This window comes from Procambarus clarkii, chromosome 2, assembly GCF_040958095.1.
Source record: "Procambarus clarkii isolate CNS0578487 chromosome 2, FALCON_Pclarkii_2.0, whole genome shotgun sequence".
NCBI classification, from domain to species: domain Eukaryota; kingdom Metazoa; phylum Arthropoda; class Malacostraca; order Decapoda; family Cambaridae; genus Procambarus; species Procambarus clarkii.
In genome coordinates this window covers 18,728,809-18,745,374 of record NC_091151.1, presented here as the reverse complement: position 1 = coordinate 18,745,374, position 16,566 = coordinate 18,728,809, and the positions used below count along the sequence as shown (strand labels likewise).

Genomic DNA, 16,566 nt, shown 5'->3' with positions numbered 1-16,566 from the left:
TCCGACGGTCGGTACTTGTCCGGGTTTACACTACTGGTGTGTAATATATAGTGGTAACCTTGTTGAGGTTGAGAGGCCTCAGTCCACCACCAAGTGTACACTTATTACTGGCACCTTAGCGTGTACTCATCCAGCGCTTGAGTGCCAGTGGCACATCAGCATGTACTCATCCAGCGCTTGAGTGCCAGCAGCACATCAGCATGTACTCATCCAGCGCTTGAGTGCCAGCAGCACATCAGCATGTACTCATCCAGCGCTTGAGTGCCAGCAGCACATCAGCATGTACTCACCCAGCGCTTGAGTGCCAGCAGCACATCAGCATGTACTCATCCAGCGCTTGAGTGCCAGCAGCACATCAGCATGTACTCACCCAAAACATGAGTGCCAGCGGCCACCACCGTCGCCAGGAGAGTCAGCAAGTACAGTCCCGCCATGATGCTCACCTGCCTGTACAGGACACAACATCACATCACTACAACATCACTACAACATCACAACAACGTCACTACAACATCATTACAACATCACATCATCACAACATCACAACATCACTTAAAATCCACTACAACATCACAACAACATCACAACAACATCACTACAACATCACAACAGCATCACAACATCACAACATTACTACAACACCACAAAATCACAACAACATCACATCAACATCACAACAACATCACAACATCACTACAACATCACATCAACATCACAACATCACTACAACATCACTACAACATCACAACAACATCACAACATCACAACAACATCACTACAACATCACTACAACATCACAACAACATCACAACAACATCACAACAACATCACAACATCACAACAACATCACTACAACATCACAACAACATCACTACAACATCACAACAGCATCACAACATCACAACAACATCACTACAACATCACAAAATCACAACAACATCACATCAACATCACAACAACATCACAACATCACAGCAACATCAATACAACATATGTTCTTGAGGTTATCTTGAGATGATTTCGGGGCCTTTACTCTCCCCGCGGCCTGGTCCTCGACCAGGTCTCCACCCCCAGGAAGCAGCCCGTGACAGCTGATTAACACCCAGGTACCTATTTACTGCCAGGTAATAAGGGCATAGGGTGAAAGAAACTCTGCCCATTGTTAATCACCGGCGCCTGGGATCGAACCCAGGACCACAGTATCACAAGTCCAGCGTGATGTCCGCTCGGCCGACCGGCTCCCTCAACCTCACAACATCACAACAACATCATTACAACATCACAACAACATCACAACAACATCACAACATCACAACAACATCACAACAAAATCACAACATCACTACAACATCATTACAACATCACATCATCACAACGACATCACAACATCACTAAAAATCCACTACAACATCACAACATCACTACAACATCACTACAATATCACAACAACATCACTACAACATCACAACAACATCACAACAACATCACAACATCATCACAACATCACAACAACATCACAACAACATCACTACAACATCACAACAACATCACAACAACATCACAACAACATCACAACAACATCACAACAACATCACTACAACATCACTACAACATCACTACAACATCACAACAACTTCACTACAACATCACATCATCACAACATCACATCATCACAACATCACATCATCACAACATCACAACAACATCACTACAACATCACAACAACATCACAACAACATCACTACAACATCACAACATCAAAACAACATCACAAGAACATCACAACATCACAACAACATCACAACAACATCACAACAACATCACTACAACATCACAACAACCTCCCAAAAACATCACATCAACATCACTACAACATCACAACAACATCACTACAACATTACAACATCACAACATCACTACAACATCACAACAACATAACATCACAACAACATCAACACAACTTCACAACATCATCACAACAAGATCACAACATCACTACAACATCACAAGACCATCACTACAACATCACAACAACATCACAACAACATCACAACAACATCACAACAACATCACAACAACATCACAACATCACAACATCACTACAACATCACATCATCACAACAACATCACAACATCACAACAACATCACAACATCACTACAACATCACAACAACATCACAACAACCTCGAAACAACCTCACTACAACATCACTAAAAATCACATCACAACAACATCCCAAAAACCTCACAACAACCTCACTACAACATCACTACAACATCACTACAGCATCACAACAACATCACTACAATATCACAACATCACAACATCACAACAACATCACAACATCACAACAACATCAAAATATTACAACAACATCAAAACAACATCACTACAACATCACTACAACATCACAACAACATCACAACAAAATCAAAACATCACAACAACATCACTACAACATCACAACAACATCACTACAACATCACAACAACATCACTACAACATCACAACAACATCACTACAACATCACAACAACATCACTACAACATCACAACAACATCACAACAACATCACTACAACATACAACATCACTACAACTTCACATCACTACAACATCACTACAACATCACCACATCACTACAACATCACAACAACATCACAACAACATCACTGCAACATCACATCACTACAACATCACAACAACATCACAACAACATCACAACATCACAACAACATCACTACAACATCACAACAACATCACTACAACATCACAACACAACAACATCACTACAACATCACAACATCACAGCAACATCACAACAACATCCCAACAACATCACTACAACATCACAACATCACTACAACATCACAACAACATTACAACATCACAACAACATCACAACAGCATCACTACAACATCACAACATCACTACAACATCACAACAACATCACAACATCAAAACAACATCACAACAACATCACAACAACATCACCACAACATCACAACATCACAACAACCTCACAACATCACAACATCACAATGCAACAACATCACAATGCAACAACATCAAAACATCACAACAACATCACAACATCACCACAACTTCACAACAACATCACAAAATCACAGCATCACAACAACATCACAACATCACCACAACCTCACAACAACATCACAACAACATCACAACATCACAACAACATCACAACTACATCACAACAACCTCACAACATCACAACAACATCACAACAACCTCACAACAACATCACAACAACATCACAACAACCTCACAACAACATCACAACAACCTCACAACAACATCACAACATCACAACAACATCACAACATCACAACAACATCACAACAACCTCACAACAACATCACAACAACCACACAACATCACAACAACCTCACAACATCACAACATCACAACAACACCACAACAACCACACAACATCACAACATCACAACAACATCAAAATATTACAACAACATCAAAACAACATCACTACAACATCACTACAACATCACAACAACATCACAACAAAATCAAAACATCACAACAACATCACTACAACATCACAACAACATCACTACAACATCACAACAACATCACTACAACATCACAACAACATCACTACAACATCACAACAACATCACTACAACATCACAACAACATCACAACAACATCACTACAACATACAACATCACTACAACTTCACATCACTACAACATCACTACAACATCACTACAACATCACCACATCACTACAACATCACAACAACATCACAACAACATCACTGCAACATCACATCACTACAACATCACAACAACATCACAACAACATCACAACATCACAACAACATCACTACAACATCACAACAACATCACTACAACATCACAACACAACAACATCACTACAACATCACAACATCACAGCAACATCACAACAACATCCCAACAACATCACTACAACATCACAACATCACTACAACATCACAACAACATTACAACATCACAACAACATCACAACAGCATCACTACAACATCACAACATCACTACAACATCACAACAACATCACAACATCAAAACAACATCACAACAACATCACAACAACATCACCACAACATCACAACATCACAACAACCTCACAACATCACAACATCACAATGCAACAACATCACAATGCAACAACATCAAAACATCACAACAACATCACAACATCACCACAACTTCACAACAACATCACAAAATCACAGCATCACAACAACATCACAACATCACCACAACCTCACAACAACATCACAACAACATCACAACATCACAACAACATCACAACTACATCACAACAACCTCACAACATCACAACAACATCACAACAACCTCACAACAACATCACAACAACATCACAACAACCTCACAACAACATCACAACAACCTCACAACAACATCACAACATCACAACAACATCACAACATCACAACAACATCACAACAACCTCACAACAACATCACAACAACCACACAACATCACAACAACCTCACAACAACATCACAACATCACAACAACACCACAACAACCACACAACATCACAACAACCTCACAACAACATCACAACAACATCACAACATCACAACAACATCACAACAACCTCACAACAACATCACAACAACCACACAACATCACAACAACATCACAACAACCTCACAACAACATCACAACAACATCGCAACATCACAACAACATCACAACAACATCACAACAACATCACAACAACATCACAACATCACAACAACCTAACAACATCACCACAACCTCACATCACAACAACATCACAACATCACAACAACCTAACAACATCACAACAACCTCACAACAACATCACTACCGTTACAGCCAGTTTCCTAAACACTATTATATCCTATATTGGACAAAATTCTTAAATAGTTTTTACTTCCTCCAGATTTTCATATAAGAAACTAGGCATGACAGTAACTATTTGTCATATAACTATACTTGCTACAGTGGTCACATTGTGACATATATAGTTATATGTCATATAAGTATACTTGCTACAGTGGTTACATTGTGACATATATAGTTATATGTCATATAACTATACTTGCTACAGTGGATACATAATGTTCACATCTTTTGGTCTTTTCTTCAGTATTTAGGAACATGGACGAGAGATGTTTAATATATTCTAGACCTTCTCTTTAATAAAATATATCAAATATTGAAATATTGTTTGGTTAATGTAATATAATAATTAAGAGACCACTGTGGTGAACAATTATTGGTTACCGTGAAGAGGGGTACAACTGGTGCTCTGATCAGCCGAACCAGAACTCCCAAAACAAGAACCAGAGTTTCCTCGGGAGAAACAAAGCTCTCCTTACAAGAACCAGAGTTAACCTCAGGAGAACCACAGCTCCGCTCAGGAGAACCAGAGCTCCCCTCAGAAGAACCACAGCTCCCCTCAGAAGAACCAGAGCTCCCCTCAGGAGAACCACACCTCCTCTCAGAAGAACCAGAGCTTCCCTCAGGAGAACCACAACTCCCCTCAGAAAAACCACAGCTCCCCTCAGAAGAACAAATACTGTTCTTAGGAGTCCCACAGCTCCCCTCATAAGAACAAATACTGTTCTTAGGAGTCCCACAGCTCCCCTCATAAGAACCACAGCTTCCTCAGAAGAACCTCAGCTTCCCTCAGGAGAACAAAAGCTGTTCTTAGTAGACTCACAGCTCCCGTCAGAAGAACCACAGCTTTCCTCAGAAGAACAAAAGCTGTTCTTAGGAGACCCACAGCTCCCCTCAAGAGAACCACAGCTCCCCTCAAGAGAACCACAGCTCCCCTCAGGAGAACAAAAGCTGTTCTTAGGAGAACCACAGCTCCCCTCAGAAGAACCACAGCTCCCCTCAGAAGAACCACAGCTCCCCTCATAAGAACCACAACTCCCCTCAGGAGAACCACACCTCCTCTCAGAAGAACCACAGCTCCCCACAGGGGAACCACAGCTCCCCTCAGAAGAACCACAGCTCCCCTCAGAAGAACCACAGCTCCCCTCAGGGGAATTACAGCTCCCGTCAGCGGAACCACAGCTACCCTCAGAAGAACCACAGCTCCCCTCAGAAGAACCACAGCTCTCCTCAGAAGAACCACAGCTTCCTCCAGAGAACCACAGCTCCTTCAGAATAACCAAAGCTCCCCTCAGAAGAACCACAGCTCCCCCTCAGAAGAACCACAGCTCCCCTCAGAAGAACCACAGCTCCCCTCAGGGGAACCACAGCTCCCCTCAGGGGAACCACAGCTCCCCTCAGGGGAACCACAGCTCCCCTCAGGGGAACCACAGCTCCCTTCAGAAGAACCACAGCTTCCCTCAGAAGAACCACAGCTCCCTCAGAAGAACCACAGCTCCCCTCAGGGGAACCACAGCTCCTTTCAGCTGAACCACAGCTCCCCTCAGAAGAACCACAGCTCCCCTCAGGAAAACCACAGCTCCCCTCAGAAGAACCACAGTTCCCCTCAGAAGAATCACACCTCCCCTCAAGGGCACCACAGCTGCCCTCAGAACAACCACAGCTCCCCACAGGGGAACCACAGCTCCCCTCAGAAGAACCACAACTCCCCTCAGGAGAACCACACCTCCCCTCAGAAGAACCACAGCTCCCCAAAAGGGGAACCACAGCTCCCCTCAGAAGAACTTCAGCTCCCCTCATAAGAACCACAGCTCCCCTCACAAGAACCACAGCTCCCCTCAGAAGAACAACAGCTCCCTCAGCGGAACCACAGCTCCCCTCAGAAGAACAACAGCTCCCCTCAGGGGAACCACAGCTCCCCTCAGAAGAACCACATCTCCCCACACGGGAATCACAGCTCCCCTCAGGAAAACAACAGCTCCCCTCAAGGGAACCACAGCTGCCCTCAGGGGAACCACAGCTTCCCTCAGAAGAACCACAGCTCCCCACAGGGGAACCTCAACTCTCCTCAGAAGAACCAAAGCTCCCCTCAGGAGAACCACAGCTCCCCTCAGAAGAACCACAGTTCCACCTCAGAAGAACCACAGCTCCCCTCAGGAGAACCACAGCTCCCCTCAGCAGAAGAACCACAGATCCACCTCAGAAGAACCACAGCTCCCCTCAGAAGAACCACAGCTCCCCACAGGGGAACCTCAACTCTCCTCAGAAGAACCACAGCTCCCCTCAGGGAACCAAAACTCCCCTCAGGAGAACCACAGCTCCCCTCAGAATAACCACAGTTCCACCTCAGAAGAACCACAGCTCCCCTCAGGAGAACCACAGCTCCCCTCAGAAGAACCACAGATCCACCTATGAAGAACCACAGCTCCCCTCAGGAAAACCACAGCTCCACTCAGGAGAATCAAAGCTCCCGCAGAAGAACCACAGCTCCCCTCAGAAGAACTACAGATTCCCTCACAAGAACCATAGCGCCCCTCAGGGCAACCACAGCTCCCCTCAGAAAACCCCCAGATCACCTCAGAAGAACTACAGCTCCCCTCAGAAGAACCACAGCTCTCCTCAGAAGAACCACAGCTTCCTCCAGAGAACCACAGCTCCTTCAGAATAACCAAAGCTCCCCTCAGAAGAACCACAGCTCCCCCTCAGAAGAACCACAGCTCCCCTCAGAAGAACCACAGCTCCCCTAAGGGGAACCACAGCTCCCCTCAGGGGAACCACAGCTCCCCTCAGGGGATCCACAGCTCCCCTCAGGGGAACCACAGCTCCCCTCAGAAGAACCACAGCTTCCCTCAGAAGAACCACAGCTCCCTCAGAAGAACCACAGCTCCCCTCAGGGGAACCACAGCTCCTTTCAGCTGAACCACAGCTCCCCTCAGAAGAACCACAGCTCCCCTCAGGAAAACCACAGCTCCCCTCAGAAGAACCACAGTTCCCCTCAGAAGAATCACACCTCCCCTCAAGGGAACCACAGCACCCTCAGAACAACCACAGCTCCCCACAGGGGAACCACAGCTCCCCTCAGAAGAACCACAACTCCTCTCAGGAGAACCACACCTCCCCTCAGAAGAACCACAGCTCCCCAAAAGGGGAACCACAGCTCCCCTCAGAAGAACCACAGCTCCCCTCAAGAGAACCACAGCTCCCCCCAGGGGAACCACAGCTTCTCTCAGGGGAACCACAGCTCCCCTCAGGGGAACCACAGCTCCCCTCAGGGGAACCACAGCTCCCCTCAGGGGAACCACAGCTCCGCTCAGAAGAACCACAGCTCACCACAGGGGAACCACAGCTCCCCTCAGAAGAACCACAGCTCCCCTCAGGGGAATTACAGCTCCCCTCAGCGGAACCACAGCTCCCCTCAGAAGAACCACAGCTCCCTTCAGGGGAACCACAGCACCCCTCAGAAGAACCACAGCTCCCCTCAGAAGAACTTCAGCTCCCCTCATAAGAACCACAGCTCCCCTCAGAAGAACCACAGCTCCCCTCAGAAGAACAACAGCTCCCTCAGCGGAACCACAGCTCCCCTCAGAAGAACAACAGCTCCCCTCAGGGGAACCACAGCTCCCCTCAGAAGAACCACATCTCCCCACAGGGGAATCACAGCTCCCCTCAGGAAAACAACAGCTCCCCTCAAGGGAACCACAGCTGCCCTCAGGGGAACCACAGATTCCCTCAGAAGAACCACAGCTCCCTACAGGGGAACCTCAACTCTCCTCAGAAGAACCACATCTCCCCACAGGGAAACCACAGCTCCCCTCAGGGGAACCACAGCTCCTCTCCGGGGAACAACAGCTCCCCTCAAAAGAAACACAGCTCCCTTTTGGGGAACCACAGCTCCCCTCAGAAGAACTATAACTCCCCTCAGAAGAACCACAGCTCTCCTCAGAAGAACCACAGCTCCCGCCAGAGAATCACAGCTCCTTTAGAATAACCAAAGCTCCCCTCAGAAGAACCACAGCTCCCCTCAGAAGAACCACAGCTCCCCTCAGAAGAACCACAGCTCCCCTCAGAAGAACCACAGCTCCCCTCAAAAGAACCACAGTTCCCCTCAGAAGAATCACAACTCCCCTCAAGGGAACCACAGCTGCCCTCAGGGGAACCACAGCCTCCCTCAGAACAACCACAGCTCCCCACAGGGGAACCACAGCTCCCCTCAGAAGAACTACAGCTCCCCTCAGGGGAACCACAGCTCCCCTCAGGAGAACCACAGCTCCCCTCAGAAGAACTACAGTTCCCCTCAGAAGAATCACAGCTCCCCTCAGAAGAACCGCAGCTCCGTCAGGAGAACCACAGCTCCTTCAGAAGAACCAAAGTTCCCCTCAGAAGAACCACAGCTCACCTCAGAAGAACTACAGATTCCCTTAGAAGAACCACAGGTCCCCTCAGGAGAAGAAAAGCTGTTCTTAGGAGACCCACAGCTCGCCTCAGAAGAACCACAGCTCCCTCAGGAGAACCAATGCTCCCCTCAGGAGAACCACTGCTCCCCTCAGGAGAACCACTGCTCCCCTCAGAAGAACCACAGCTCCCTCAGGAAAACCACAGCTCCCTCAGAATAACCAAAGCTCCCCTCAAAAGAACCACAGCTCCCATCAGAAGAACCACAGCTCCCATCAGAAGAACCACAGCTCCCTCAGGAGAACCACAGCTCCCATCAGAAGAACCACAGCTCCAATCAGAAGAACCACAGCTCCCCTCAGAAGAACCACAGCTCCCATCAGAAGAACCACAGCTCCACTCAAAAGAACCACAGCTCCTCTCAGGGGAACAACAGCTCCCCTCAAAAGAACCACAGCTCTCCCCAGGGGAACCACAGCTTCCCTCAGAAGAACCACAGCTCCTCTCAGAAGAACCACAGCTCCCCTCAGAAGAACCACAGCTCTCCTCAGAAGAACCACAGCTCCCCTCAGCGGAACCACAGCTCCCCCCAGGGAAACCACAGCTCCTCTCAGAGGAACAACAGCTTCCCTCAAAAGAACCACAGCTCCCCTCAGAAGAACCACAGCTCCCCTCAGAAGAACCACAGCTCCCCTCAGAAGAACCACAGCTCCCCTCAGAAGAACCACAGCTCTCTTCAAAAGAACCACAGCTCCCTCCAAGGAACCAGAGCTCCTTCAGAATAACCAAAGCTCCCCTCAGAAGAACCACAGCTCCCCTCAGAAGAACCACAGCTCTCCTCAGAAGAACCACAGCTCCCCTCAAAAGAACCACAGCTCCCCTCAGGGGAACCACAGCTCCCCTCAGGGGAACCACAGCTCCCTTCAGAAGAACCACAGCTCCCCTCAAAAGAACCACAGATCCCCTCAGGGGAAAAACAGCTCCCCTCAGGGGAACCACAGCTCCCCTCAGAAGAACCACAGCTCCCCTCAGAAGAACAACAGGTCCCCACAGGGGAACCACAGATCCACCTCAGAAGAACCACAGCTCCCCTCAGGAAAACCACAGCTCCACTCAGGAGAATCAAAGCACCCGCAAAAGAACCACAGCTCCCCTCAGAAGAACTACAGATTCCCTCACAAGAACCATAGCTCCCCTCAGGGCAACCACAGCTCCCCTCAGAAAACCCCCAGCTCACCTCAGAAGAACTACAGCTCCCCTTAGAAGAACCCAAGCTCCCCTCAGAAGAACCACAGCTCCCCTCAAAAGAACCACAGTTCCCCTCAGAAGAATCACAACTCCCCTCAAGGGAACCACAGCTGCCCTCAGGGGAACCACAGCCTCCCTCAGAACAACCACAGCTCCCCACAGGGGAACCACAGCTCCCCTCAGAAGAACTACAGCTCCCCTCAGGGGAACCACAGCTCCCCTCAGGAGAACCACAGCTCCCCTCAGAAGAACTACAGTTCCCCTCAGAAGAATCACAGCTCCCCTCAGAAGAACCGCAGCTCCGTCAGGAGAACCACAGCTCCTTCAGAAGAACCAAAGTTCACCTCAGAAGAACCACAGCTCACCTCAGAAGAACTACAGATTCCCTTAGAAGAACCACAGCTCCCCACAGGGGAACCTCAACTCTCCTCGGAAGAACCACAGCTCCCCTCAGGGGAACCAAAGCTCCCCTCAGGAGAACCACAGCTCCCCGCAGAAGAACCACAGATCCACCTCAGAAGAACCACAGCTCCCCTCAAGAAAACCACAGCTCCACTCAGGAGAATCAAAGCTCCCGCAGTAGAACCACAGCTCCCCTCATAAGAACTACAGATTCCCTCACAAGAACCATAGCTCCCCTCAGGGCAACCACAGCTCCCCTCAGAAAAGCCCCAGCTCACCTCAGAAGAACTACAGCTCCCCTTAGAAGAACCCCAGCTCCCCTCAGAAGAACTACAGCTCAACTCAGAAGAACCACAGCTCCCTCAGAAGAACAACAGCTCCCTTAGAATAACTAAAGCTCCTCTCAGAAGAACTACAGCTCCCCTCAGAAGAACCACAGCTCCCCTCAGGAAAACAACAGGTACCTAAGAATAACCAAAGCTCCACCTCAGAAGAACAACAGCTCCTCAGGGCAACCACAGCTAGCTCCCCTCAGAAGAACCAAAGCTCCCCTCAGAAGAACTACAGCTCCCCTCAGAAGAACCACAGCTCTCCTTAGAAGAACCCCAGCTCCCCTCAGAAGAACTACAGCTCCCCTCAGAAGAACCACAGCTCCCTCAGAAGAACAACAGCTCCCTCAGAATAACCAAAGCTCCTCTTAGAAGAACTACAGCTCCCCTCAGAAGAACCACAGCTCCCCTCAGGAAAACAACAGCTCCCTAAGAATAACCAAAGCTCCCCTCAGAAGAACAACAGCTCCTCAGGGCAACCACAGCTCCCCTCAGAAGAACCAAAGCTCCCCTCAGAAGAACTACAGCTCCCCTCAGAAGAACCACAGCTCTCCTCAGAAGAACCCCAGCTCCCCTCAGAAGAACTACAGCTCCCCTCAGAAGAACCACAGCTCCCCTCAGAAGAACCACAGCTCTCTTCAGAAGAACCACGGCTCCCTCGGGAGAACCACAGCTCCCTCTGAATAACCAAAGCTCCCTCAGAAGAACCACAGCTCCTCTCAGAAGAACCACAGCTCCCCTCAGAAGAACCACAGCTCTCCTCAGAAGAACCACAGCTCCCCTCAGGGGAACCACAGCTCCTCTCAGGGGAACAACAGCTCCCCTTAAAAGAAATACAGCTCCCTTTTGGGGAACCACAGCTTCCCTCAGAAGAACCACAACTCCCCTCAGAAGAACCACAGCTCTCCTCAGAAGAACCACAGCTCCCGCCAGAGAATCGCAGCTCCTTTAGAATAACCAAAGCTCCCCTCAAAAGAACCACAGCTCCCCTCAGAAGAACCACAGCTCCCCTCAGAAGAACCACAGCTCCCCTCAAAAGAACCACAGTTCCCCTCAGAAGAATCACAACTCCCCTCAAGGGAACCACAGCTGCCCTCAAGGGAACCACAGCCTCCCTCAGAACAACCACAGCTCCCCACAGGGGAACCACAGCTCCCCTCAGAAGAACTACAGCTCCCCTCAGGGGAACCACAGCTCCCCTCAGGAGAACCACAGCTCCCCTCAGAAGAACTACAGTTCCCCTCAGAAGAATCACAGCTCCCCTCAGAAGAACCGCAGCTCCGTCAGGAGAACCACAGCTCCTTCAGAAGAACCAAAGCTCCCCTCAGAAGAACCACAGCTCACCTCAGAAGAACTACAGATTCCCTTAGAAGAACCACAGGTCCCCTCAGGAGAAGAAAAGCTGTTCTTAGGAGACCCACAGCTCGCCTCAGAAGAACCACAGCTCCCTCAGGAGAACCAATGCTCCCCTCAGGAGAACCACTGCTCCCCTCAGGAGAACCACTGCTCCCCTCAGAAGAACCACAGCTCCCTCAGGAAAACCACAGCTCCCTCAGAATAACCAAAGCTCCCCTCAAAAGAACCACAGCTCCCATCAGAAGAACCACAGCTCCCATCAGAAGAACCACAGCTCCCTCAGGAGAACCACAGCTCCCATCAGAAGAACCACAGCTCCAATCAGAAGAACCACAGCTCCCCTCAGAAGAACCACAGCTCCCATCAGAAGAACCACAGTTCCACTCAAAAGAACCACAGCTCCTCTCAGGGGAACAACAGCTCCCCTCAAAAGAACCACAGCTCTCCCCAGGGGAACCACAGCTTCCCTCAGAAGAACCATAGCTCCTCTCAGAAGAACCACAGCTCCCCTCAGAAGAACCACAGCTCTCCTCAGAAGAACCACAGCTCCCCTCAGCGGAACCACAGCTCCCCTCAGGGAAACCACAGCTCCTCTCAGAGGAACAACAGCTTCCCTCAAAAGAACCACAGCTCCCCTCAGAAGAACCACAGCTCCCCTCAGAAGAACCATAGCTCTCCTCAGAAGAACCACAGCTCCCCTCAGAAGAACCACAGCTCTCTTCAGAAGAACCACAGCTCCCTCCAAAGAACCACAGCTCCTTCAGAATAACCAAAGCTCCCCTCAGAAGAACCACAGCTCCCCTCAGAAGAACCACGGCTCTCCTCAGAAGAACCACAGCTCCCCTCAAAAGAACCACAGCTCCCCTCAGGGGAACCACAGCTCCCCTCAGGGGAACCACAGCTCCCTTCAGAAGAACCACAGCTCCCCTCAAAAGAACCACAGCTCCCCTCAGGGGAAAAACAGCTCCCCTCAGGGGAACCACAGCTCCCCTCAGAAGAACCACAGCTCCCCACAGGGGAACCACAGCTCCCCTCAGGGGAACCACAGCTCCCCTCAGAAGAGCCACAGCTCTCCTCAGAGGAACCCCAGCTCCCCTCAGAAGAACCACAGTTCCCTCATGAGAACAACAGCTCCCTCAGAATAACCAAAGCTCCTCTCAAAAGAACCACAGCTCCCCTCAGAAGAACCACAGCTCCCCTCAGAAGAACCACAGCTCTCCTCAGAAGAACCATGGCTCCCTCAGGAGAACCACAGCTCCCTCAGAATAACTAAAGCTCCCCTCAAGAACCACAGCTCCTCTCAGAAGAACCACAGCTCCCCTCAGAAGAACCACAGCTCTCCTCAGAAGAACCACAGCTCCCTTCAGCGGAACCACTGCTCCCGTCAGGGGAACCACAGCTCCTCTCAGGGGAACAACAGCTTCCCTCAGAAGAACCACAGCTCCCTTCAGAAGAACCACAGCTCTTTTCAGAAGAACCACAGCTCCCCTCAGAAGAACCACAGCTCCCTTCAGAAGAACCACAGCTCTTTTCAGAAGAACCACAGCTCTTCTCAGAAGAACCACAGCTCCCCTCAAAAGAACCACAGCTCCCCTCAGGGGAACCACAGCTCCCCTCAGGGAAACCACAGCTCCCCTCAGAAGAACTACAGCTCCCTTCAGAAGAACCACAGCTCTTTTCAGAAGAACCACAGCTCTTCTCAGAAGAACCACAGCTCCCCTCAAAAGAACCACAGCTCCCCTCAGGGGAACCACAGCTCCCCTCAGGGAAACCACAGCTCCCCTCAGAAGAACCACAGCTCCCCTCAGAAGAACAACAGCTCTCCCACAGGGGAACCACAGCTCCTCTCTGGAGAATTACAGCTCCCCTCAGCGGAACCACAGCTCCCCTCAGAATAACCACAGCTCCCCACAGGGGAACCACAGCTCCCCTCTGAAGAACCACAGCTCCCCACAGGGGAACCACAGCTCCCCTCAGAAGAACCACAGCACCCCTCAGGGGAACCACAGCTCCCCTCAGAATAACCACAGCTCCCCTCAGGGGAACCACAGCTCCTTTCAGCGGAACCACAGCTCCTTCTCAGGGGAACCACAGCTCCCCTCAGAAGAACCACAGCTCCCCTCAGAAGAACAACAGCTCCCCCACAGGGGAACCACAGCTCCCCTCTGGAGAATTACAGCTCCCCCTTATGGGAACCACAGCTCCCCTCAGGTGAACCACAGCTCCCCACAGAGGAACCACAGCTCCCCTCAAAAGAACCACAGCACCCCTCAGGGGAACCACAGCTCCCCTCAGAAGAACCACAGCTCCCCTCAGGGGAACCACAGCTCCTTTCAACGGAACCACAGCTCCCCTCAAAAGAACCACAGCTCCATACAGGGGAACCACAGCTCCCCTCATGAGAATTACAGCTCCCCTCAGGGGAACCACAGCTCCCCTCGGGGGAACCACAGCTCCCCTCATGGGAACCACAGCTCCCCTCTGAAGAACCATAGCTCCCCTCAGAAGAACCACAGTTCCCCTCAGGAGAACCACAGCTCCCCTCAGAAGAACCACAGCTCCCCTCAGGGGAACCACAGCTCCCCTCAGAAGAAGCACAGCTCCCCTCAGGGGAATCACAGCTCCCCTCAGAAGAACCACAGCTCCCCTCAGGAGAACCACAGCTCCCCTCAGGGCAACCACAGCTCCCCTCAGCGGAACCACAGCTCCCCTCAGAAGAACGACAGCTCTCCTCAGGGGAACAACAGCTCCCCTCAGAAGAACCACAGCTCCCCTCAGAAGAACCACAGCTCCCCTCAGAAGAACCACAGCTCCCTCAGGAGAACCACAGCTTCTTCAGGAGAAACACACAGCTCCCTCAGGAGAACCACAGCTCTTTCAGGGGAACCACAGCCCCCCTCAGGGGAATCACAGCTCCCTCAGGAGAACCACAGCTCCTCTCATGGGAACCACAGCTCCCCTCAGAAGAACCACAGCTCCCTCAGGAGAACCACAGCTCCCTCAGGAGAACCACAGCTCCCTCAGGAGAACCACAGCTCCAGCAGGAGAACCACAGCTCCCTCAGGAGAACCACAACTGCCTCAGGAGAACCACAGCTCCCTCAGGGGAACCACAGCTCCCTCAGGAGAACCACAGCTCCCTCAGGAGAACCACAGCTCCCCTCAGAAGAACCACAGCTCCCTCAGGAGAATCACAGCTTCCTCAGGAGAACCACAGCGATCTCAGGAGAACCACAGCTCCCTCAGGAGAACCACAGCTCCCCTCAGGGGAACCACAGCTCCCTCAGATGAACCACAGCTCCGTCAGGAGAACCACAGCTCCCTCAGGAGAACCACAGCTCCCTCAGGAGAACCACAGCTCCCCTCAGGGGAATCACAGCTCCCTCAGAAGAACCACAGCTCCCTCAGGAGAACCACAGCTCCCTCAGGAGAACCACAGCTCCCTCAGGAGAACCACAGCTCCATCAGAAGAACCACAGCTCCCCGTCAGGGGAACCACAGCTCCCCTCAGGGGAACCACAGCTCCCTCAGTAGAACCATAGCTCCCTCAGGAGAACCACAGCTCCCTTCAGGGGAACCACAGCTCTCTCAGTAGAACTATAGCTCCCTCAGGGGAACCACAGCTCCCCTCAGGGGAACCACAGCTCCCTCAGTAGAACCATAGCTCCCTCAGGAGAACCACAGCTCCCCCAGGAGAACCACAGCAACCTCAGAAGAACCACAGCTCCCCTCAAGAGAACCACAGCTCCCCTCAGGGCTTCTCTTTATGGCTCCCCTCAGAGATCCCCTTCAGGGCTTCCCTCGGGGATCCCTTTAAGGCTCCCTTCAGAGCTCCCCTTCAGGGCGCCCCTCAGGGCTGCCGTCAGGGCTCCCCTTCTGCTCTCCCCTTCAGGACTCCCCTCAGGGCTCCAATT

General features: G+C 50.6%; 1 protein-coding gene across 1 annotated transcript in view; it reads right to left on the bottom strand.

The window, feature by feature from the left end:
• The window catches only part of LOC123749663 (uncharacterized), a 185,864-nt gene that overhangs the window by 167,490 nt on the left and 1,808 nt on the right, over nt 1-16,566 (bottom strand). Inside the window, exon 2 of the mRNA XM_069323920.1 lies at nt 371-447. Within this exon, the coding sequence (XP_069180021.1) occupies nt 371-434 (64 nt within the window). The 5' untranslated portion in view covers nt 435-447. The remainder of the gene's footprint in view (nt 1-370; nt 448-16,566) is intronic.